At 34.0% G+C, this 27,515-nt stretch overlaps 1 protein-coding gene across 50 annotated transcripts in view; it reads right to left on the bottom strand.

Moving 5' to 3' along the window:
- The window catches only part of MLIP (muscular LMNA interacting protein), a 240,828-nt gene that overhangs the window by 89,367 nt on the left and 123,946 nt on the right, over nucleotides 1–27,515 (bottom strand). For 23 of the 50 annotated variants that reach the window (XM_081045023.1, XM_081045032.1, XM_081045030.1 and 20 more), the window contains 2 exons: nucleotides 22,232–23,803; nucleotides 12,102–12,173 (listed from right to left, as the gene is read on the bottom strand). The exons of 6 other annotated variants lie outside the window; for them this stretch is intronic. In XM_081045023.1, the coding sequence (XP_080901149.1) occupies nucleotides 12,102–12,173; nucleotides 22,232–23,803 (1,644 nt within the window). The remainder of the gene's footprint in view (nucleotides 1–12,101; nucleotides 12,174–22,231; nucleotides 23,804–27,515) is intronic. 21 more of the 50 variants (XM_081045048.1, XM_081045056.1, XM_081045058.1 and 18 more) reach the window with 7 other exon arrangements.

Consider the following 27,515-nt stretch of genomic DNA (forward strand, 5'->3'; position numbering starts at 1 on the left):
ACAAAAGCTTGTACCTATTTAACATATACAACATTATGAGTTTGGAAATAAGTATACACCCATGAAACAATCTCCACAATCTATGCCATGAACATATCCATCATCTCTAAAAGTTTCTTTCTGCCCTTATTAATTTTTTCCCTGCATTTGATCAATTATTTCACCTCCATATAGTATTCCATTGTACGTATGCATGTTCCACAACAAAATGGATACTTTCTGCTGTTGCTTAATATTTAAGGTATTCCCAATTTTCACTACTACAAACTGTGACAACTATCATCCATGTACACACTTCCTTATAAACACATTTGTAGTTTTAAGACTAAAGTAGCTGTATAATAGTGTAATAATGCAGTCAACTTTAACTTTATCAGATATTATCAAACTGTTCTTTAAAACAATTGCACAATTTTACACTCATAATAGCAATGAATGAAAGTTCCTGTTTTCAGACTTTTAAAAAAATGTTAACATCTGATGTACATGAAATATCTCACTTTGGTTTTAGATTGCATTTCCCTGATAATGTTGGGCATCTTTCATGTTTAGTACGCTCTTCTTCATTGACACCATTTCATTTATCATTTGCATAGATGTGAGCTGTTCTGAATTCTACTTTATTCTACATGTCAATAACATACTTTCATAACATAGATTCATAGTAAGCCTTTTTATCTAATGAAGCAGTTAGATTTTGTTCTTCAAAAATCTCTTGTCTAATTCTTGGCCATTTTCTCTTTTACTCTAATTATACAATACATTTGTCAAGTTCCACAAAAATCTTGTATTTTGATAGGAATCGCAGGAGATTTGTACATTCAAATATGAGTAAAATTGACTTCTTAATCTGAGTACATTATAGTTCTTTATTTCTTTGAAATCTTCCAATACAGTTTTTTTTATTGTTTTTTTTTTCTGAAAAGTTCTTGTATCTATTTGGTTACATAATTCTCAGTTATTTTATTTAGGGGATTACAAGTATAAATTGTCCATTTTTAAAAATCATCACCTGTTTATTGATGTTATGTATCAATTGTGTCCTCTATCCAGTGAATTTGATAAATTGCCTTAATTATAAGTAATTTTACAGATGTTCTTGAATTTCCTATGTCAAAAATTATATCAGAATAAATATAGTTTTATTTCTTTTTTTCCCATTCTTGGCTATGTTTCTTTTCTTCCTTTAACTGCATAAAAACATAAGTAAAATGTTAAATAGAAGACCAAGTATCTTTATCTCATAACTGGTGGTAAAAGAAATGCCTCTATATTTCACCACTAAATCTGATTTTGGCTACAAGTTTGGGTAAATAACCTTCAAAAAAAATCATTTCTTTTCCCAGTTTGTTAAGAGTTTTTATCATGAATTAGTGCTGAATCTTTATCAAATATATTTCCTAAGTGTATATCAATTTTATATCATGTGAGGTATCTCTAGCTGTATTATATAATCATATATTTTTAGTTTGAATTTAGTTATATGATAAACTGTACTAACCAATTGCTCTAATATTAAATCAACCTTGCATTTCTGGAATACATTCAATTTAATCATGATGTTGATAAATACAGTCCAAATGTTGACTTCATTTGCTAATGTTTTTTAAGAATTTTCGCATTTATGCTTTTAAATGAGATTGTTTTTTATTTTATTTTAATTCTTTGTTGGTTTTGATATCAAGGTTATTTTACCTTCATAAAATGAGTTATGAAGTTATCTTCCTATCTTCTTTAAAAGCTTGTGTAAAATTAAATCTCTTCCTTGAAAAATCTGTAAAATCATCTGAGCCTGATGCAATTACTGTAGAAAGGTTTTTTTAAAAAAAACTTCTAATCCACTTTTTAAAATGGTTTTAGGTATTATTCAGCCATTGTTTTACTAGAGTCAGGTTTGATAAGTCATTGTTTTCTAGGAATTGGTGTCTTTTGTCTAAGTTTTCAACTTATTGCATGGAGGATTTCACAATATTCTCTATTAAATTTTTAATATCTACTTTATATGTATTTATATTTCCTTCATCATTTCTTTTTATTTGTTTAAATTTCCAAAACTTTTCTTTTTTCAGCATTTTGGAAGAATAATTGACAAATAACATTGTAATATATTTAAAGTGTATAACGTGATGATTTGATACATGTATACATTATAAAAGGATTCCCACCATTGAGTTAATTAATACATTCATTGCCTTACATATTTACCCTTGGGGGCAGGAGATGTGAGAAGTTTGCTGAGACTGAAGTTTGCTAAGAGACTCACTCTCTTAGCAAATTTAAATTATACAATGCAGTATTATCAATTATAGCCACTATTATTATATATTATCCCCTCAGAACTTACTCATTTTATAACTGAAATGTTGTATATTTCATATTCCCCTTTACCAGTACCTCCTTACTTCCCCTACTCCCCAGCTCCTGGAAACTACCATTCTACTGCTTGTTTTTATAAGTTCACCATTTTTATTCCATGTATAAGTGGTATCGTGTAGTATTTGTCTTTCTCTATCTAGAATATTTCATTTGGCATAATGCCCTTCAGTTTCATCCATGTTGTCAAAAATGGTAGGATTTTCTTCTTTTTAAGAATGAATAATACTCCACTCTGTATATTTTCTTATCCATTCATCTATTGATGGACACCTAAGCTGTTTCCATTCCTTAGCTATTGTGAATAGTACTGCAATGAACACAGGTATCTAGTGATGATAAACTTCTTACAGTTTATCATCTTTTCTTTGTAAGATAAAAACTTACAGACAAGTTTTTGCTTGTCTGTAAACTTCATCTCTCCTTCAATTCTGAAGAACAACATCGCCAGGCAAAGTATTCTTGTTTTGCAGTTTTGTTTTGTTTTTTTCTGTTTTCTTTCAGCACTTTGAATAGACATCACATTCCATTCTGATTTCCAAAGTTTCTGCTGAAAAATACGCTGATTGTTTTATGGGAGTGCACTTTACATAACAAGTTGCTTTTTCTTGCTGCTTTTAAGATTCTCTTCGTCTTTAACTCTTGACAATTTAATTATAATGGTCTCAGAGAAAGTCTCTTAGTTAATCTTATTTGGTATTCTAGGCATATTGGATCTGGATATCTGTTTCTTTCACCAGATTAGGACAATTTTCAACCATTATTTCTTTGAAAAGCTTTTTGTTCCTTTCTCTCTCTTTCTTCTCCTGGGATCCCTATAATGCGTACATTATATTGGTGTACGTGATGGTGTCCAATAAGTCCCTTAACTATCTTTACTCTTTTTTATTCTTTTTTCTTTTGCTCTTCTGATTGGATGAATTCTATTGACCTGTCTTGGAGGTGGGGGGGGGGGGTGTCACTGGTCCTTTCTTACACTGATCTATTCTGCAGTTGAATCTCTCTGTTAAATTTTTCAGTCCTATTGTTGTATGCTTCAACTCTGATTTCTGTTAGGTACTTTTTTATATATTCTATCTCTCTTTTGAAATTCTTCCTTTGTTCATACATTTTGCTCTCCTGAACTCAGTGAGCATCTTTATGACTTACTTTCAATTCACTACTGGATATATCACTTATCTCTATTTCATTAAGATTAGTTTCTGGCAATTTATCTTATTCTTTTCCTTGGAACATATTCTCTTATTTCTTATTTTCCTTCACTCTCTATATTGGTTTCTGTGCATTAGATAAAACGGCCACTTCCCCCAGTCTTAACAGATTAGTCTTGTATAGAAGATGAACCTCATCACTTATCTCAGCCTGAGTTCTTGGTTGTCTCTCAAACCTTTGGGATTGCCCAAGCCACCATCTTTGTTCTTTGTGGCTCCTAGTAGTTGAGAGTGTGCCCTGACCCATCAGTGTACAAAAGCGGGAGATCACATTCAGCACACAAAGGCAGACTAGTTTTCTTACTTCTAATAGAGCCTGTGATATAACAGATCCAGAAGAATCAGCCTTCACCAACGGTACCATATCCAGATACTATAATTGTCATTTTGGCATGGGATATACCCCTAAGAATTCAGAAAACAGACATCTAAATGATAAAGTTTTACCATCCCTTTGTTTCAATGATTCACCAAGGAAAATACTATCTGGATGTTTTTTTTTCAAAATCCACTTCTCTGCATTAAATAACAAAATATGAAAGACTGACTATGATAACCTAATAGAAACACTTGAGATTGCCTTTTTCTTACCATAAATAAAAGTCTCTCTATTGCTTTCCTCCTTCAGCCTCTACATTTATGATCAATCATGAGTAATGGATAACAGCAAACAGAAAATTCCATAAAGATAACTCCTAGCTGGTATGCAGACAGTTTAATTTTTTTTCTGACATGGTGTTTTAATCACCTTCTATTTATCCTGTTGGGGAGGGGGGAGGGGTTTCTACCCTACCATTATGAGGATGGCCGAATACACAAGACCTGACACTGGGTAGATGAAATCAACAACAGTTTATTAGTTACATAGATTCCAAAGGAAGAGAATGTGCATACCATGCAGGGCCACACAATAGTGTACTCAAGAATAGAGTGAATAACCAGGAGTGGTGGGAGGCAAGCTTTGCAGTATCAAAAGGGTAAGGTGTCCCCTGTATCTGCAGAAGGATATGATTCACTTTTCTGAATAAGCAAGAACTGCACCTGGTCAGTGTGATAAGGAAGTTTAGGAGAACTTGCAGTTAGGCCATTTGAGGCCCTCCCAATTTCACGAGATTTTAGGCTTTATGCCACACACGGCTTCTAACTATCATGATAATTATGGAGAAGAAAAAATTCAGAAATTGTACTTAGACCAAATCTAAGTACAAACACCTTAGGAAAGTAGGGTCTAGCCCTTCTCACCTTTCCCCAAATAGCTACTATCCACTCCTCATTTGCATGCTTCTCTTTAACCACAAAGAAAGAACTACCTGAGTTCTTTGAACTTATGGCGACCTTTCAACTACATATCATTAACTCTATGCAGATTATCCATCCTACACTCTCAGCTCACTTAGAAAATTCCTATCCATCATGAATATCCTAATCAAACTCCTTTATAATGTATTATTATTATTACTGTTGCTGCTATAGTTGTTATTATTATTATTGTTATTATTATTATTATTATTATTATTGTTATTATTTGGTCTTCACACCAGGCAAAGTCTGTCACTTTCTCCTTGGAGCACCATATCACTTTGCACATGTCTCAAATATATAGCACTATAATTACTTTTCAACTGTATCTTTACCATACTGGACCATTTGTCCTATTACAGTTGGGAAAATATGATATTTATCTTTGTAGATACAAGATAGAGCACATGATATGTGTTTAGTAAAGATCTTTAGGATGGATTGGAAGGGTAAATTGACAAATAAATGAAGTTAAATAAATAAAAGAATCATAGAAATAATATGATGTTAATACTTCTCAGCAAAATGCCCTAGAGAAGTAATTTACACTCTGACTATTTTAAATAACAGATAAATTATTTATTTTTTCATATTTTAGTTAAATTTGTTTACCATCAAAGATCTGAACATATGATAAGGATTAATGTAATAAGAGAATATTTTTTCAGCCAAAACCAAATAAGGTTCATATCCTGGTTACTCTGTGGGTACTTATTACAGGCAAACACAACTTTTATTATGCTATTTAAAACACTGAAATTTTTACAAAGAATGAAAAAAAAAAAAACTATCCACTCAGAACCCTTGGAAATTAAGGAATATAACTGGTATTAGCTCAGAAATGCTGAAACTTTGAGATGGAGACAATACTCAGAATGCACTAAAATTTGTAAGGGGGATTATTTTGAGTTTAAGTAGCCTTGAAATTTGGTAGAATTAATTTTTTTGTTATTGAGGACTTATTTATCAAACATATCATCTTGATCCACTCCTTCTAGCATTCATAAAAGTAGCTATCTTTCTTTGTATACAAAAATGTATTAAAAGAAAATATATTAAATCTCCATTAACAGGAAATCTGACCATAGATTGCTCTTTCACATATTGCCAGCAGGATTGTATTGATGTTTCTTTATATTTATTCTTTTGAATGAAGTTCTCTCAGAATATTCACCAATAAAAAATTTTTATTAAAAACATGTTTTCTACCAAACTGGACTATAGCCAAGTGAGGCATAAATGGGACATGCTTTGAATCCTATTTTTAAATATTCTTATCTAACATAAGTTATCAGAAATATTCTCATTAAAAGTCGTAATATTTTGCTTGGAACAGCCAACTTTAGGGCCCAGTTTTTAAAGAGAGACATAGTAAATCTGACTTTTAAAAAAAATAGTTTTGGGGCCCAGCAATACATTATAATTAAAGCTAGTAACTATGAGGAAGCATTGTGAATCAAAGTCCTTATGGGAATACCTGCCAATAGAACTGTAGTAAGTGTTTCCCTACCAAAAGGAGCATCTCTGATGGAATTGCAAACAATTTTTAGTCAGATACATTGAATCAGTCTAACCTACTCTCTTTGCAAATGCAATTAAGTTCTAAAAAGCTGAAGATAGAATACATCAGTTTCACTCTAAATAGAGGTAGAAACTTAACTTCATTCAAAGGAAGAAAAATCTAAAAGAGCTTGTAAACTTTTTGTGATGCCTAGACTATCTAATTGGATTGCATTTCAAAAATTTCATGGGTTACTATATTTTAGTAAGGATCAAATGAACCCCCACCCCACCTAAGGATCCATGGCAGGAGAATCCATACTTTTCCTTCATTTAATTAAAGATAGTAAACAGATGTTCCTTATTCCCAGCCAGCACCTCTTCCACTGTAATTCATCTCATCTCTTTTAGTAGCTCAAGAAATTGGGCTGGTTTGTAACTCCTCACTCACTGAAGTCTTCTCAGAGCTAAGTCATTTCCAATTCCCTTTAATTGTTCTTCATTTAAAAAAAAAAAAAAAACCTTTTGTTCCTCTAATTAAATGAGAATTTAAATATATTTTAACAAGTAATGAAAAAAATGCTGTAGACAGGGATCCAAAATCATCATATCTTGCTCATTATTTCACTTTAGCTAGTTGATGTTACTGTTGCATGGTGAGCAGGAAAAGGCTAGGGGATAGTCAGATCCCATTTGAGGTCCAATTCAGCAACTTACTAGCCCTGAGGCTTTGGGTTATCTACTTGGTATCTTTGATCATCAAAATCTTCAGAGTTGTGAGAATAGTAAAGCATTTAGCTCAGTGTCTGATACACTATAGCATTCAATTTGGCAGCCATTTTGAATGTATTCTCTAAGTGTTAAAAGGTGCCAAGTCTAAAACCAACTTAGTTCCCTAATAGCAGAAGGTCCTTTATATATTTTCCATGGAAGCAGAATTGATGAGCCTGATTCTACTCGAAAAGAAGATTTTTAATTGTCATCATCCCAATCGTCATACACTAGACCTCTTTAGTTTTATAATCCTATGAACAAATAGTTGTCCTAAAATCCGGTGGAATAAAATTGTAAATTTTAGAGACTACCCCACTGCACACTGAACTAATTCATTCAACAAACATTTAGAAAAAATCTATTATATTCTTTCAAATAGTTCACAGTAAAGAAAAAAGAAAAGCAACCAATATGCTTGATTAAATATGGTTTGATAAGTGCTTTAAAAGAGATATGTACATAGTAGACAATTGCCTAAAGAGAACCAATTAGTATAGATTTGGGTCTTGGCGCTTCTCCACTGCTACAGAAATTGGGAACATTCACTATTTATACTAATCTAAATTAAGAGATGTTTCTCTAGTATAGGCCATATGCTAAGTTAGCAACCAGATTTTGTTAAATTTTTGAGACGTGCAGACATCTTAAAATAGTCTCACTAAAAGACATATGTTTAATCAGATTAGAGTTTACCAACTCATGTCTTAAAAAAACTAAACTGTCAACTTAGAATAAATTGATTTGACAGCTGACTAGATCTCAAATCTTTGTTTCTATTTTTATAGCACAGTCTTCAAAATAGCTGTTCTTTATCATCCTTTTTACCTGAAAAAAAATAATTTTATCTCATAACTTTTATTTAAATAATTAATCTTGTAATTTATATATACTATTTATAAAATTGAATTCCTCTAGAATTTTTTCTTTCAAACACACATCGCTTATGAATTAAATGTATCTTGAAAATGCCATTTGTTGGAAATACTACAAATCCTAGCCTTGATTTTATCCTGAGGAATACTTGTAAGGAAGAGAGCACAGAATCCAAATTCCTTCCAAGACAAAATTTATAATTTCATGGAAAAATTTTAATCACTTGTGAGACAATAAAGACATCATTACATGATTTCATGGAAATATTTCTTCATCTTTCCTGAATACAAGGGCACAATAAAAATAATGAACCATTTATTTAGAATATTAATATATACACTTCTGTTTAATTTTAACTTTTTATCTATTGCTATCAGACTCAGATGATAAGAAGAAAAAGTAGTCAATAAGAGAGACACTTGTAACATTATCTGTAAAGGACAGTATCATGCATAAAGACTAAGTAATAATCTCCATATCAAAATTATTTTCTCTACAGAGCTTGGTATTTTGTTGAACATATTGAAATAAGGTTCACAAACACTCACAAATATAAGTTAATCTATTTACTTTGTTCCCGCTTTATAATCACCTGTATTTCATCCTCATCTCAATCTTGGAGAAGATGATTATTGGCACGAGATTAAGCCAAAAAACCTGATGCAAACATGTTAAAATGTGATGTCTTACATTTATCTCTTCCTGTAAAGCCTGAGTTAAGACTTAAGCTAAAAAGCAGCTGGTAACCACAAGATGGCCTCAGGGTTTTCTGAAAATTAATTTGGGGAACTTATTCAATAATGTTGTAATGATTTTGTTGGGTATCCGATAGACATGCGTCCTATTTGGGAGACCACCTCAGAGATAATGTGGATGCCTGACCATGGCATTGTACACCAGAAGCTAAACATTAATGAATGCCAACTATAATTTTATATATATAATGTGATGGCTTGGTGTGAGGTCGGAGGGATAATGGATAGGGGGAGGGGGATTCACAGTGTGAGGGATATAAATGATGAACGTCTAAGTATTACCTTGTCTTGTACACCTGAAACTAATAAAAAAAAAAAGACTTAAGCTAAAAATGCTTCTCTCTTAAATATACATAGGGGGGAAAAAGATAGAATACTAAAGAAGCTATAAATTTAAGTTTTGATGAAGAAAATAAATTATAGAATAGAAGTACCAGAAATCTCATATCGCCTGCCAATAAAATGCACTCTTGAAAATTATGTGCTTCATCTAGGGTGATTACATTTGAAAGCAATCCAGTGATTCAATGATAACTTAATGTCTCATTGCAAAGGATGCCTGTATTTCAATTTGGAGAAAACCTTGCTTTTAAAAATAGTATTCGTTTTTTAAATGAATCTGGTTCTTCACTAATTATACTATATGCTATAAAACAGAATGTTGTATAAAATGTCAATCTGACTGGAGCAGAGAATAAATTGTTGAATTAAAACTTGAATGAAAAAGTATGTTAGTTCTATCTTCAAGGTATTCTACATCATAGACCCTAACAGATTATTAGAAAGAGAACCACAGCATGCCCCTTAATTGTGGTGTTCTGTGTGATATTAAAGGGATCTCAGGAAAGTTTCTGTGATTCAAAATATTCCAAAATGTTAATTCTTCCCAAAATAGATGACTTTCTGATGATTGTAGTCTTAATTTTCCCACTCAATTCAGAAATAAGTTCTTTTGATTTCAACAGCATAGAACGAGTTCTATTGTATAAACAGATGGGTAAAAAGCTCTAAATTACCATATTTAGTTTTAAAAAACTACAACCATGAAAGAGGCAGCATGATATCATTCAAGAAATTTAGTGAAAATGGAAATAAACTCATCAAATCCTGGAATAAGACTTTCGCTATTTAAAAATTCTTACAAAGTAAAGTTTCTCATTGAAGAATACATAACATGAGAAAGCCAGCAAAAAAAAAAAAGTGTATAGATAGATAGATAGATAGATAGATAGATAGATAGATAGATAGATAGATGGAGTTATGCAAAGGCTCTAAAGCAAAAACAAACATGTCATACCTTATGACCTTTGAACAATTCAAATATTTATGGTCCAAAGACAATTAATCTTAACCAAGAGACACACACATTATTGTTTGTATAATAATCAATCCTCCCTAGAATAATATGATTTATAAATTAGGCACCATTTATAATTTTTGTTGTACTAAAACTAAAAATAACAAATTTTATTAAAAGTATGTTTTATTCACAATCAAAAACACAAAACCTCTCCCATATGAAGGTGTATTAAATTAAATATACAGTGATACCACCCTACACATTTATGAAATGGGTCTGTAATGAAATTGGAAAGTAAGCTAATGATTCTTCATTTTTAATGACTAACTAATAGTTTACAATCTCTAAAATCCATTTAATTGGGAGAGAGCTGGTAGACAGAGATTCTGGAACCAGTAATGACATCCAGCTTTCTCTTACAAAAGTCTTTCAAGAAAAATTAACTGCTAGTTTTTGTAACTGGAAAATGAATGGAGTGATACCACCCACGCACAGGACAACATGCTAGGTTAGGTGAGATAAGTATAATGGAAGGACCCCGTGGCACAACAGGCCCCTCCCTATTTGCCTCTTTTGCCTGACTGCTGAAGGGGGAGGGTTTCTGTCATTTCTGTGAATGCAGACATTTGTGACCAGATTTTAGAAATCTCCATCTCAAATGGGCAGAAGGTCTGTGGTGAGGGAACACTGCTATTATGACTCAACATAGTAATAGGCATTAGGATAAGGAGCAATTGGTGAAAATGTCACTTCTTGCACCCTTTAAAAGCCTCCTGAAATCAGTGTTACAGGCTCATCTCTCTTTTAATGAGCTATAAAAGGTAGAAATTCAGAAGAGAAGCCAGAAAAGAAGCTGCAGATCTCCCTGCAGCCCAGTGACCCTTTCTCCCCCTAGTTCAAAGCATTCAGATATATAGAACATAGATTATGGTCTACATGTGGATAATTTGCAATTAGGTATTAGTGATATATGATATAAGAAATGCTGCCCAATAATGTTCACCAATATGTTACTTAGCATTTTCCACTAACAATTCCCACTTTTTAGTCATGAGATCATACAAAGGTTTTGTTCCTCAGATCACGCTAAAAATAACAAAAATGTACATTCAGAAACCAGTGGTCAAAATACCTTCTGGTTGGCACACACTAACATTAGATAAATGATAATAACACTACTTGAAATACTGATTACATGGAAAAAGTAGGCTTAATGCACTAAGAGACAAATTGCCTAAATAAATATCATAAAAATAGCACATAAAATGAATAATTTCATAGACTTGGTAATTGATTTCATTTCAATTCTTATATGACCCTCCATTTGGCCTTCATTTGAGCAACTGTAATGTGCTTATTGAATAAGAGGCTTTAATTTAATTTACCTACTGATGCAGTATCCTGTCATTTTATAATTAATGACTCTTAAGAACAAAGGAAAAATGCCCTGGAGCCACACAAATGCAGTTGGGTCATCGAAAGTGATCTCTGTCCTCCCTCCCATTCCTGGCAGTAGGGTCAGTGGGAGGCAAGGATGGATAGAGGTTTAGCCCATGATGGGACATAAGGGGTTAAGCTGAATACTCAGTTATCATGTTTCCCCCTTATGGAAGCCAGTGTGAATCACCAAGTTCTGACCAAGGTGGCCAGTTGCCCATGTCACCCCATTTTACCTCTACTCTTTTGACCAATGTAAATAAAGGTAGAAGTTCTTGAACATAACCATTGAAAATTCCAAAAGACAGGGACCTATCCAAATCTGAATGAAATTTCTGAATCAAGGGCAACTTGACTTTGGACTGGACAACGCTAGGCTCATACCTAGTCTCTAGTGATAAACCAATGATGTCTTCAACTCTATTCACCAAGATGCTTTTATTATTTAATACATCATCCTAAACGAAGAGCAGCATTTTCTTTTAGTACAGGCACAACTTTAAAACAAAAATTTTAGAAAACGTAACAAAAATGACATGACAATCATAGAATTCACTCTGCTTTTGAGCCAACACTGACCTTCTGTTCCAAAAGAAATATGTTTGTAGGGATTGCTGCAAAAGCCTTGTAGCTTGACTTGGTCTTGTATTGCTAGAATGAGTAACCAGAAAGCAAGAGTGGAGGTGAAAAGGGGAAAGAATAGGACATAATTTTAGACTAGTTCTACCAGGTTAAATGACAAGTTATCAAATGAAGAAAAGAGTTATTATGCTTGAACAACTTGTTTTTAACAGAAAAATTAGCTCACCGTGTTAATATTTTATTCGAATGAGAGGCAGAGAAACATCGCAGTAAAATATCAGCCTAGGGATTATAGGTAATTACATGATATATAGTTTCAGAATTTAAAAATATCAATTTCTACAAAGTTATATATAAATGTCTCATTAGCAGCATTCCCTCACAGGAGTACTATTCTGTACCTGTGGGGGGAGGTTGCTTGATTCTCAGAGGAAAGTGGTTCTGCTTTATAGTGCTATAATTAACAAACATTACGCTAATTAATTATATTGAACTCTTGATACATTCTCTTACATCATTGATAAAAACAAAGATTAGAATACATAAAACTCAGTAGTGATATTAATAAGCAACATACAGAGGATGCCAAAAAATGGATACACATTTTAAGAAAGGAAAAAACTATTAAAATTGTAATACTCAATATATACCGATAACAAAAGATGAATACAAGGCATGTTTGACTTCTGCAATTGAGAGGTGCTCAAAGTGGTTACCATCAGCATCCAGACACTTCTAATTACGGCAAACCACTGCTTGAGCATAGATTACATCTCTTAAAATGTGTGTACATTTTTTTGGCACCCCCCCGTAATTTGAATAGAAGTAATTTCATCAATTTAACTCCAAAATGGAAAAGATAGAAAGCTCTTAAATTCACTTTTTAAACCTTATCATTTTCTGCACTTTCTAATATAGTAATGTTAATAAAGTAAATGATAAAATGGCCTGAGTTTTAAGTAAAACTCAGAGTAATGTAGTTTAGTTTTGTATAGTATCTGGAGGAGAGGGTTGAGCATAAGGAAGTTGTACAAATCAGGATAATATGCATAATCAAAAGCCCAGTTTTGATATTGCTCTGGGTCCCAAGCTGCATAATTAAGTTGAAGGCTCCTATCGCTTCAGAAGCTCCTGTCTTAGGAAGTTTCCCTAGGAGCTCAGCATCAGGGAGAAATTGGCACACTGTTGCAAGTTGTCTCAGTCCCTGAAAGACCAAAGGGTCTCCAGAAGATAGGGTAATCCAATCAAACAAAACCTTGAGTTTCGTGGACATAATTTAAGTAACCTTCATTAAATTGGCGTGTGGAAAGTAAGAGGCTGGCACATTCATTTTCTTTAGAAAGAAACTGAAGTAGAAATTTAAATGCCAGACCTGGAGGAACAAAGCCTCGAGTCCCTTCAAGCCGTAAGTCTCTATACTGACCCTGTACTGCTGTGGTCGGTCTCCAGACAACAATGTATTTGGATAAGCATATTTGGACTGAAAATGAAATGCCATGTCTTATAGGCGAAAAAGAGCTGACATTTGTACTAGGCAAATTATGTACATTGCTTCATTTAATTCTACAGAAGCCCCAAAACGAAAGAGTCATTAGGACCAGGAGACATGACAAGATCAGGTGTAGTCTTGTTTAAGACTAAATAGCCCAGAAAGAGTAGAAACAGGTTTGGCACTCAGGCTTGCTTGGACCCAGTATCGATACTTTCACTATAAGATAATATTTTCTCCCAAAGAATATCTAAACAGACAAATAATACAAAATAAGATACATCATTAATACTCCATGATGGTTTTAGGATATTTAATTGTAATAACAGTTTTAATAATAACAACAATAACTAACAATTATATGAGCCAGGTACCATTCTAAAAGTTCTAAATGTGCATTATCTCATTTAATGATCACAACAAGCCTATTAAGTAGATACAATACTATATCCATTTTATATATGGAAACTGAAGTGCAGAGATGTTAAATCACTTATCTTAAGGTCACTAGCTAGTAATTCAGCTCGGATTTGGAAGTAGGCACTCCAGCTCAACAGTGCACTTGTCTACCATATGCCCTTGCCTGTTATTTTGGGACATTTATAATGTTTGTTCTCCTATCTTTAACCACCCTAAAGATTATAGTTGGAGAAGCCTGTACAGAGAGGTATCTTGTTATTGCACATATGTCACAGAATCTTAGAATCAGAAGTGATACTGAAGGTCATCTGAAGTGTTTAGCGCCCCCTTCCTCCCCCCCATCCAAGATACAAATCTCTCTGATTGTCTGTTCAGCCACCACATGAACACTTGCTTACCTCCTAAAACAGCACGCTGAGGTCTCATTGTTTGAATTGGTACAAAATTCTTCCTGATATTGAACCAAAATATTCTCCCCGCTAACTTACTACATTGGTCCTACTTCTACCCCTTTCAAGTCACGATGCATGCTAACAGCTCTTCTGCATGGTACTTATACTGCTGTTTCCACCAACCCTCCTCGCCCTTATCGATCTTCAAGTGAACTCCCCTCATCATTTCCCTCTGTCAATATTCCTTTAAATTTTGAAAAGATGTGGGTTTAACTAGGTGTATTTTTAACACAAAGTAGACTATAATCATCATCACCATGATATTGACAATAAAGCAATTAATACACTGAAGATAATAATCATCGGAATTTTCTCCTTGGTTTTTGTGGTGAGTTTAGAACATAGAGGAGAATGAAGCTGGAGGTATTTCATATTATTGGACTGCACTGACTATGCTATCACCTAAAATCTCTAAACCTTTCATTTGTTTAACATTTGTTATTGAAATTAAACTGTATCCTGTAGATATGTTTTCTGTTCTCTAGATCCCAAAATAGTACTTTAGGCATTATCTCTATTCAATTTCATCTGACTAGATTGGGTTTGTCGTTGTAAACTATGAAGATAAGAGTTTTTATGTTATTTCACGAACATTTTGTTTGGCATGTCAGTTTTATCTTCATTCAAGTCATATACTAGGGATAGGGAGCTATTGCCTACTGCGTTCTGCCAACCGGGTAGACATCAATCTACACTGTAAATATATGTGGATACAGCAGCTGAACTAACGGATTCATTCAACAAAATATTATTGAGCATCTACTTTGTGACATGCATTGCTGTAAGTATTGGAGATTCAGAAGTAAACAAAACACACAACGCCTTTCCTCTCTAGAGTTTATGTCCTAATAAATAAAGACAAATTATAAACAAACAAGAAAGCAAAAGAAAAGTCATAGAGAGACAAATAATATGCAGAAAATTGAAATAAGGTGATGGAATAGAGAGTGACCTTGAGAATGCTTTGGATTGAGCAGTTGGAGAAAATGTGAGTGCACAGAAACATGTCATTACACTTCACATATCTCCTTGTTCATGATATCGTGAAAGATATCACAAAAACTAGAAATTAGAAGGCATTCAATAAATGTCTGTTGTATGAAGAAACTGTCTGATTTTCAGTTGTAACTATTTTACTTTTTTTTGAAAAGTGGAACATATGGCTCACTTCTTTGGTTCTGGTAAATCTCTTATTTCCCATCATTTACAATAGTTTTGTAATAGAAATAGAAATTTCATCTGGTTTGAGACACAATCTTTCTAGGCCAGGAAATAGGAACTCATTTAGAGCAAACAGGTGATCTTTCTCAAGCCTAATCTATTTTAGGCTTTATGCATCTCTAAGACATATATAGCCTTTTATTTTCCGTCAGAAAATTATTCTTGTTGCCATAAGAGATATGTTTTGGGGTCACTATATTTCCTCTGTGTTCTCTTAACAATACTCTAATTTGAAACATATTTCTTCAGCATTCCAAGTCTCCCAGGTGTTAAACCAAATTCATCGGTTTCCTTTTCTTTGTTTAAAATTACAAATCACCCTAGTCAAGGTAATTATAACTTGAATAATAGACTGCAGTACCACAGGCTGGAATCACCATCAGCTAATCATAGAAGGTTGAGCTGACCAGCTTACCTTAAATCTAGCAAAAATTTTAATGATACTTATTGTATCTCTTCAATTTGTAATCTGTGTTTTCAGTCAACATACAATATGTCTTAAATATCTATTACATGACAGGTGCAGGGCAAAGTTTTGGATAAGAAAGAGAAATGGAATTTTTGTACAGAAGTTTATCAGAGTTAATCCTTTTTATAGGCAATGCTAGATATCGTAACATAAATCCTGGACGTGAAGGTGGGATAGCAAGAACACATCGTTCCCCTTCAGAAAATTTCCCACTACTATCCTATCCCCTGTTGCTAATGCCTAAGATTCTATCACAGGCTTTGGTAATAAAGACCTATGAAATCTCAACGTGAACTGTTATTAGTTGCCTTGAGAATCAGGGATTTGAACTCACAGTTACACTTTAATGGTGGAACATCAGACTACATAAACAAGAAGAGAGAACCCTGATGAAGAGCCTCCCTACCACCATGGTTAATTTCTCCTTCCAGAAGCATCCATGCGCAAAGATGAGAGCATTGCTTTAAACAAACACTCACTGCTCCTCAGTGACGATGTCTACACTGCCTGAGTCAGAATCTCCCTGAGATGAAAATTCAACTCAAGTCCTGATCCAATTCACAGACGTAGATTGCCCAGACACCTCCCTTACATCTAGACTATTGGCAGAGCATAATCTCTACAATGATCCTGATAACTGAGATAGGGGGGGGAAGGGAAGAATACAAAAAATGACTACAGACCATGGCCTGGCAGAGAAGAGTATAGCAGTAGCTACCAAGAAACTTCCCGACTCTTTTCCCAGGATCCCTTTCCATGGCTGATTTCTCTTTTGGTATTTCTAGCTCTCAAAACGTATGGCATTTATTTCATTGTATTACAATATTTTGCCATTCCTATTAGCCTGATATGTCTTTTAAAGGAGAGATTTTATATCATTTTCAACACGTAATACTAACCTGGCAAAGAATAGATGTTCAGCAAATATTTGTTGACTTAAATTGAAGTATTTAATTGAAAATTACAATACGATTCAGAGGACATAAAAAAAAATTAGTTCCTCATCTACTGTTCAAGTCTTAAACAAGGCTGGCTGCCTAGAGGCTCTTCCACTTCCCAAGCATGCCCTGAAGGCATTTTCAATATGTTAAGTTTCTAAAGTCATCTTATTTCAATGCTATAAACATTCAAGATTTGAACTCAAGACCTTGAATCAGTTTTTGTTTTTCTTTTTAAAAGTCTTTTATTTGAGTTCAACTGTATAAATCCCTCTCAATTAAAATGCAAACACTCCCCAGGGGATTAAAAAAAAAAAAGATGCTCTGTTCAATTACTGATACTTGAGTGTAAATCATCACTAAGATCAATTCAGAAAAGCTAACTAGAGAGAAGAATCAAAGAGAATGGGACACAGCATTAGTACAGAGATGGAAGGGACAGATAGCAGGGATGAGAAAATAAAGAAAAATCTAAAATCCCCAGAAAAGCACCAAGAACTTTGTGGAAGGAGGAAAGTAAAAGACAGTGGGAGAAAAAAAAAAAGGAGATATTTATGTCTAGTTTTACCTGTTTGAGCATTTTACATTTGGCTGGCTTTAATGATTGCTGAATGTTTGCTAGTCTACCTACAAAATATATACAAAAATATTACCTTCTCTTTCACTTCTATAACCTCACCAGAGCCACCACCACTTGTCTTGATTGTTGCAATAGTCTTAAGGTGGCCTTACTTCCCCCTCTCACCCTCTCATAGGTTGTTCTAAACACAGCAGCCAGATAGATAAGGTTGGGTCAATTATCTATTCAAAACCCTCCAATGGCTTCCAGTCTTACTTAAATTAAAAATCAAAGACTTAGAAGTGTCCTAGAAAACCTCATAGGACCCAGCTTCCACTTACATGTCCCTCTGACAACCTCAACTTCTCCTCACTCATTGTACTCTTGCTATACTGGCTGCCCTATCTGTTCTTTGTAACTGCTAAGCCTTCTCTGACCTCAAGGATTTTTCCTGACTATATTAATTTACTTGGTTGTCACCTAGAGGTGACTGCCAGTGTAATCTGTGACACTATTCCTTACCCTGCCATACTTTTTTCCATGTCACACATGACTTTCCAACACATGAGAAAAATGTACTTATTTGATCAGGGAAATGGTGATTGTTTCTCTTCCACCACAAAGTATAAACTTTCTGTGAACACGCATTTTTGCAGTTTTATTTGTTGCAATATCCTTATGACTTTGAAAAGTGCCTTGCACATAATAAGCACTCAATGCATATTTATTGCATGAATGATTTGTTGAACACAGATTAACTATTTTATTATAGCTCACAGAGAGGTACATTCAATATTGCTAATTTTCCAAATTGCATATAGATCAGCAGAAATGGAGAAAGTTACACAAAGGAATGTTGCCACCAAGTTTCCAGTGTGATATATTTGGAGATGTTTTGAGGCCTTTCAGCAATGGGAGTTTATTAATAAAATACCAGCTATAAAACTTCAAGAAATATCAGAAAGCTCCCAACTAACTCCTTAAACATGTTATGCGTCTAAACAACTTTAAGGCCAGGACAGGCACACCACTGGAACCCCTAAAGTTAGAAAGGAGGTTCAAACCATCTTTGGTGAGTGGCAAAATATATGAGGTTTTGATGTAATGGCCACCCCAAGTTCCTATATGGAACGCCATGAAAACTGAACTATATTGGCATCCAAATACAACTCCATGGATTAATTTTTGACGTTCAGGCTTTCCCAAAGCGAAAAAATACCTCAGGCAACATAGATGTTGATCAAAGAGTAACCTGAGCAGCATTCAGGGAGACAGCCATCCTGCATAGGGCCATGATCATAATGTGAAATAATATTTCTAGCTACATTTGAAATTAAAATATATCAAACTAATGCAAACGGATTCAGAACCTTAAGATTTGATCTATGAAAAAAGAATCCTTAACATACTTTATATCTGAATTTAGCTCAGCATACTCTAGCTGTTCCATTTTATTTTAATATCAAAGGCCAGCAGGGCTCAGACTTTGAACTAACATCCTTGGAGCACTCATGTTTTAATTTGATGACCATTTGTATTCCAGAACCTCTTTCCTTTTGGGATCTGGCACTGAGTTAAGCTGATCTAAATCTGAAGATCTTTGATTTCAAAAAGATAGCCCCGTGCTTGGATTAACAAGGCAGTGGAAGAAGCAAGACAAAACACAATCCATAAAAGTGTATAAATTCTTTGATATCCCAAAGCTTTTGTCTATTTCCTCCTATCAATTTATGAAAAAATCTTAGCAATTTAAAGAAAACTAGTGAAATATCAAAAGAAACTGGGATAAGAGTTATCTATTCCAACATCCATTTTAATGATTTTTTTTTTATACTCAAGTTACAATTTCTGCAAATAATAGTGTGCAATAAAAAATTATGTAGGCTGACTTTTACCTAGATAGATAATAAGAAGCAAGGAAGAAATAAAGAAAGAACAGCCTGTGTCCGAGAGCGACTATTTTTGCAGAAGTTATAAATTTTACCCATTACAAGAAATACCTTTTACTGTTCAAAGCAACAGATTAAAAATAGATAAATTATAATCATTCTTTATATTTTCATATTTTATGTATATCAAATTTATCATGCATTTCTATAATCTTGAATTTTAAATTGGAAATAAAGAAAATTTAAAAAAACATAAGGCAAATGATGAAAATTCTTCAATATTGGGAGCAATAAGTGAGCTGTAGAAGGACATGTCTTTAACAAACTTAGTTTTAGAACAAAAAAGGATTTGACTTTATAAAAAGCCCCTTTGGGCCAACCCTCTTCCAACACTCCAAAAACAGAAAAAAACATGAATGAAACAAAGTGATCCACAAACAGAAACACTTTGAAATAGCCTCTAGAGTAAAATCACTTTCCACAAAGGTAATGCATAAATGAATTCCATAATCACACATATGAATTGAAAAGATAATCGCCAAGTCATTCAACCTTAAATAAATAAGATTTTCTAATTTAGAATTACAGAAAAAGATTGTCTACATCCCATTTGCTTTCAAAGTTTAAAACACAGGGCCTTTAATAATCTCTAAAAATACATTTTTAAAATGACCCAAGTAATATATAAATTAATAATTCTAACGATTACTATTCCATAATAATGACGATTTTCTTCATGGGAATTATTAAATAATTATTAAATAATTATTATTAAATGATAATTGATATGAGATTTTCTTCTATAGCAGTAAAGCACAGTAATAAAGCACAGGGCTTCAAGAATCAGTAGACTTAATCAATATACACGTCAGCACTGCCTGTACCAGATATGCTAGCTGGGCTAGTTATTCACCGAATTTCAGTTTCTTGGAATATAAAATGCAGAAAATATTACCAACCTCATAAGGTCATAAAAATTAACTAGCATAGTCCTTTTTAATTAATTTTTAACTATTCTGCATATTGGGCTATTTCTTGACTCACAGAAAGCATTTGATATCTGTTACTATCATTACTATTATCACTATTTGATGACAGGCCAATTTTCTTATGTCACCACATATATTCCGCTGGAATCATCTTCTGTATATTTGGTCAGGTTGTTTGCCATTTCTGAAATACCAGCTCCTTTTCTCTTCATTAAGATAAATGCTAAATATTTCCAACAGGTCTGACATTTATAACTTCCTTACTAACCATATCTCACTAATATTTCTATTATATCAAATTCAGTAAACAAATATATGTAATCTATATTATATCATATTAATGTATCCTTATACTTGTTTTCTACATTTATTGTAGATTAAATAACTCTATATAGCTTCTCCACATTTTATATATGTATGTACATATATGTATATATATGTACATATATACATATATATATTTATTTTTTTTCTGTTGAATAAAATTTTTTTAAGAAAAATATTCTTACTTTAACACACGCATGTACACACACACCTCAAAAAAAGCTAGGATAGGGTGGGGATACACTGGGTGCATAATGCATGCTTTCTAAGATTAATAATATTGCAACATCATTAACAAGAGCCCGTGGGTTGTTTTATCTTTTACATCTTAAGTTCATCAATCAAACAGCAACAGAGTTGAACACAATCTCCATGCAACTTGGAATCTCTAAAACTGTGTTATTTCAATTCATGAAACTGAAAATCCCAATTCCTTCCTAATACAGACATTTTTATAATTTTATTTTATTTGTATAGCAATGAGCAAATTCTGAGTGTATAAGATCCACATTCTAAATTATTTGAGAATAGTACAGAAGCTGGCATGCTTTGCAGCAGAGTTGCCATCCACCAAAAGAAAAAAACTCTATGGGTCACTCCTTCAAATATTGCCCTTCTCCTATGAAAATAAATGCCAGTTTCACTCCTGTGCTCAATGAGTTGCTTCAGAGCATTTAAAAGCCAATGTTTATCCTTTTAATTCTATTTCTTTATATCCAGCCTGTCAATTCTTTCTTTATTTCATAATTACTAAGTTTTTAGTGTTTATTGTAAATTAAATAATTTTCACATACAAAGGAAATTACTATTCCCTTTTACCCTATGTGTATATAGCTAAATCCACATTGATTTCACTTGAGGTATAGGGAGCAATAAAGAAATCAACCTGGTAGAAGGGGAAGAAAATTAATAGTTACAAATGAATGATGGCAAAGGAAATAGAAAGTTTTCAAATTGGGTTGGCAAGAACATGGGCCTAGATCTAAGATAATATTCTATTTTACTCTATTTTAGGATAATAGGGTCCATATTATTAAATAATTAGAAGTGTATCATATTCCCAAATCTCAACTAGCAGCTTTAAATTCCATCTTTGGGATCAATGATATAACACGTATTATGCCGAAAGCTATAAATATAAGAAGCCATCATATGAAAAAAAGAAAAAATCAAATAGTTTTACAGAAACATGCACAATTTTTGACAGATTAAAACTCATCTCCACATTCAAATATACCAAATCCTAGAGTCTCTTGCATGTTCTCTATCTCCTTGGAGGAGCACAAGGAATGTCATAATTATTCATCTTTTTCCCCTGAAAAGAAGATTCTTCCATGTTTCAAAAAACGCATGCACCATGCAACATGCAAAAGATACCTTGGGTTTCTTATTTTCAGGGCCTGCTGACATGGGTAGTGCACAAGGTGAAATCGGCTCCTTGGTTCTTGTTAGAGAGATGGGAGGTGATGGGGTTGAAACGAATGACCTGTGGTCGGACACTGAGCTTTCAGTTCTCCCAAGTCTCGAAGGCAGGGTACCACCGCCACAATTTGGGTGCAGTGCTGAGGGACTGAGCTGGAACGCCTGAGCAGGAAGATTAGCATGAGGGAGAGGGGACAACCCCAATTTGGGAAGAGAGGCAGAGCTAGCACTAGAGACAGAGGCTGAAATAGGAGCTGCAGGATTCTGCCCCTGGCCAGATAGCTGTGCAGATGCTTTCTGGGATCTGTTTATCAGGGTTGAAAGAGCCGGGGAAGGACAGAAACATTTCTCTGGAGAGAAGAGTGTGGCTCTTTGGTTAGTGGGAAATGCAGAAGACACTGGAGAGGAGGCTGATGTAGATGGATATGTGTAAATACTCTGGGGCTTTTCAGGACCCCTGAGATCAGCGTCCCTTTTGCCCTTCCCAGAAAAAGAAGAAAAGCTTGGTGGGATGGAAGGAAGCCTTGCAGGACTTGATGTATTTGTTTGTAGCTGGGAGAGCGTGGGATAGCTCTTCAAAGAAGTGGGTAATGGTGTTTTCTCTACATTCAAAGAAACAAGGCTGCTACTGACATGTTCTGTGGGAGAAGGGGAGGGCGCCTGGGAAAGGGGAGCAGATTGGGTGAAAAAAGGTAAGGGAAAGGATTGTCGGCTATGGTCGGAAACCTGGTGTTGCCTTTGTTCTGGAGATCCGGCTCTCAGTGAGCAACTTGAGAGAGATTTTTTAGGTGTGGGTGATGTTTCTTTTACTTTTTGATCGAGTGTAAGTGTGGAAGAAGCCAGGGAGTTGAGAGAGAAAGTGGGACAGGATGCAGGGGAAAAGGGTCTTTGGTGAGAAGGGTCTGACTTGAGGAGAGCTGTGAGAAAGGAAAGTCGGGAGGGCACTGCGGATTTCACCCCTGACTTGGAGAGATTCCCACTAGATGACGCTTGGCTACAGATGGTGGAAGAAGAGCCGTGGAAAGAGGAGGTAAATGGTTTTGGACTTGGAGAAAGTGAATGCATGACAATACGGACTGGTATGTATGAGGCTGGATTCGACTTCAGAGAAGCACTGAAGGATCGTGAAGGAGAAGAGGTTCTCAGACTTTCTCCGGGGTTAAGGACATGCGAGGTTAACGATGTTGTATTCTTCAGAACTTCAGATGTCAGTCCAGGTTTTTGATCTGCTGCACTGGGACTGGATAACTTAGAACCTGGTAACTGAGTGGAATGGGGAAACTGCAAGGTCGAGAAGGTGCCCTTCGATGCAGAAAAGGGTGAAGAGTGAGCAGAAGTTTGAAAATACGTAGCTCTTTCTTCCACCAAAGCCCCACTGACATCCAGCCTCCTAGTGTGGAACTCCTCTAGGACAGAGGCTCCGTCGAGGTTAACTGGGTCAGGTGGTGTTTTCTGATTAGTTGGAGAAACAAAGGAGAAAGCAGGTGGTTTACAGGCAAGCTGCTCAGAGGTATTGGAAGAAGTTAACTAGAGGAAAGAGAAACAGACAGATTGTAATAGGACGTTATTTTGTGAAACTATCAAAATATTCTTGGCATTTGTGTGTATATGCCAACAGTCCTATTAGCTTACAACAAAGGAAGCACCTTAAAACTCCAATAAAAAAAATGGAAGAAATTCTGTTTTGCTAATGAGGCATTGTTCTGAATTTGAAATAAAATATGCATAAACTGTAAAGTATTATATGCTATAGCTCACATATTCCTCAGAGTTAACATTAATATTGAATTGTATTCACATATTTCTATTTGGAAAATAATTCATGGACAAAATATACAATAGTTCTTGTAATGAGGAATTGTGTGATTTGAAAAAATTTAAATTATCGTTAATATAAATTTCAAAATTCACTTTGGAAAATGAAGATTTTCTTCCATTGTAAGAATATAAACCATAATATAATAATAATGACTATAATCCTTTAAAAAATTAACATACTTCAAATGTGTAAAATTCTAAAAACTTGGACTACTAAATATTGTGAACCTGAAAAAAATGCCCAGAATTAAAAAGCTGCAGCACCCAATATCAACATAGAACGATAAAGAATGAGAGTGAAAGCAAAGTCTAAAACAGAGAGGGAGTTTTAGCTTACAAAAAAATATTTTCCCTAATTATTTGTCAGGGTGAACATATAAAAACTTGGTTATGCTGAAAGGAATACATACTCGTATCAAAAGAAGACAGAGTAATCTGCCTAAAGCAATGCCACCACCAATCCTGCATCAAATTCAAAAATAATAATAATAAATAATGTATCATTTTCAAGAGAAACTAGAGAGAGCCTGTGAAATAACTGGGTGTACGTATTCTTGTGCTATTTTAAAAATCGCTCAGTACTTTAAAACAAATACTGAAATTATAAGTGATTTTAAAGCCAAATCTTTTAAACTTGAGGATTTTGAGGATTTTTTGAAAATTTGAATCCTCAAATTTTGAGGATTCCTGTCAAAATTATTGATTTGATTCTATCAATCCATAAGAGAAAGGAAACTACTTTTGTCTAATAAAGAATTTAAGTAATTAATGACTCTTTAGTAAGCAATTTTATATGTATTTTTTTGCATTACATAATAGGAAAATGTAGGACCATAATAATTAACAACAAAAAGAATTCACCAAAGGAATAAAGATAATTCGAGAGTCCATAGCGTGTCTCATTTCATGTTATGCCACAGCTTTTGGTAAAGAATTTTGAAAATTAATAACAGCCACAAAAATCCCATTACCATTTTAGTCATGTTTCCAAATAACTTCAAATTATATGACAAACTTAATTAATCCTGATTATCCACCAAAGTATTTTCAAATCATAGGGACATAACTTTAAGAGTCTCATTCAGAGGAACAGACTGTTCCCTCGAACTTCTTCAAGAGTATGGCTTCTAATTATCAAACTGTCTACTACGGTAAGTCATATTTTACCTAATATAAGTAATTCACAAATTTATTATACTTTTTAATAGTTGATTATTGAAGAACTTCTAAGAGAAAAACTGAAAAGTCTAAGAATGTTTCTTATGTTTGTATTAATTTCAATATAATTCTTATTATATTTTCCTATTCAATATATTAATATGTATTTGTAATATATTCATTTCTAATTTGCAAGTACATCCTGATGTTTTCCTAATGTATACTAATATAAAAATGTGCACCATATTTTTATAAAATTCCCAGGAATGAGGAACGCATTTTTTAATGAAAAAGATACATTTCCCTGAGTTCCTTTCATTAATAAGTATTTAAAACGAGGACCTAAGGAAATGAATAATTTTATGCAGAAAGAAAGAATAAATACCTGTCAAATACTCAGTCAAGCAGTTCAGACTAAGTCCTTCATTTTACCTCTTCCCTGTAAATCCCTTACTGGGGGATTTACATCAACTTCTCTATTGATATCCACAAATTATTTGCATCCCTTCATACTTTCCCATTAATAATTCCTGTATCCTAGGTTCGGTACTGATGCTCTAATTCCTTTTCCCTCAAACCTGTTCTCCTTCTTCTCCAGCATTTATTTCTAACGTGATCTTTGTTGATTCTTTTGCCTCAAATCTCTCAGAGCTACGTCTGTGTTCCAATCCCCAGCCATCTTCTGATTACTTGAGCCCCCTTACCACACACTCCTTCCAAAGTAATTCTCAAACTCTGAAAGACTATCCTGAACTCTGGAATATATTCACAACAACCTCAATAACAGAGGATGCTTGCAATGTTCTGCTGTCATTAAGTGGACAATCTCAATCATCAATCTACCCTTGCCAATATGCTGTGCACCTGAAACTAATATAAAATAATATTAAATGTCAACTCTAATTTTTAAAAAGTCACAGAGATATAAAGTACAGCATAGGGCATATAGTCCATAACATTGTAATAACTATGTATAGTGTCAGACTTAGTAGGGTTATCACTGTGAAGTATATAAATGTCTAATCACTGTGTTGTTCTGTATACCTGAAACTGATTTAAAAACTCACTTTCCCCTACCATGAATCCAGTTTTGTTTTTGTCAAAATTCTAAGCTTATTATGTATGGAGCAGTATGGAACTAGTCCTGTTTCTAATAGTTCATTGCTACTTAATTTCGAAAATGAAAAGCATCTGTAATTACCAATAAAAGAATAGCTGAAACCTCAAAAAACAATCCATTTAAAAAAGTAAATAAATCCGTCCTTGGATTCTATAATAGAAGTCAGTTATTTTAACAACTAATCTCTACTGTGGAGCTGCCTTGTAATTTTAGACAATCTAAATTAAGTGTTCTTATATTTATTTTTTTCCTAATGTGTCTATGATGTATCAAAGCATCTGAATAAAAACTAAAGCAATTGATCTGCCCCTACCTGATGTTTGAAATAGTTCCTGAGATTTGGACAGCACCAGATATTGGTCCTGTATAGCTGTGCTTTTCTTCCTGAATCTGTACAGCCATGAAAGGGAGAAGCTCTAGATTCCTCTCTGTTCTCTCATACAATCACGATATCATGGCAAGGTGGCCTCCTGCACTTACCTGTTGATTGGTTTTCTTCTTACTGATGGACACTCGTAATATCACTGGGCAAATTCTCAGCCTTTCTTACCTGAACAATTGAAATAACATTTCTGGTATTCTTACCTCTAGTTGCACCCCATTCAACTTACCATCAGAGTGACCTTTCAAAAGTCTGATCAAAGTACACCTATACTCAAGATGTCATCAATCATTTCTGTCTACCATGAACTAAAGATCTTTATGACTGTGCCTTCTGTTGCTAGCCAATCTCATCTCACTCATCTGCCATTTTGCATTTTAGGTTTTAGTAATACTTCGTTCAATCTCAACCTTCCTATCAATATAGTCAACATTCTAGCCACCTTGTTTTTCACCAATCCACTTGGCAAGTCTTCAGCCTTAAATCATTCCCACCAACTGCCATTATGTTTCTAGACCTAGTCTACTTAAAACCGCTATTAAAAATTTTAACACAACCTGTTGATTGGCGGGGCCACTGAACTTAATTTATGAACTTGTTCTGTACAAGGGCACCAGGTGAGAGTGGGGCCGGACTTCCTTGTACCTGTGCAGAAGGGTACACTCTCTCATTTACATGGAAGTTGGGGCAAACACTGTGGATTTGTATCACTGTGCATTTAAGGTCTATCATTTCACCTGGGACCTGTATCTCTCAGGATT

The sequence above is a fragment of the Rhinolophus hipposideros genome, assembly GCF_964194185.1.
Source record: "Rhinolophus hipposideros genome assembly, chromosome: 3".
In the NCBI taxonomy this organism is placed as follows: Eukaryota; Metazoa; Chordata; class Mammalia; order Chiroptera; family Rhinolophidae; genus Rhinolophus; species Rhinolophus hipposideros.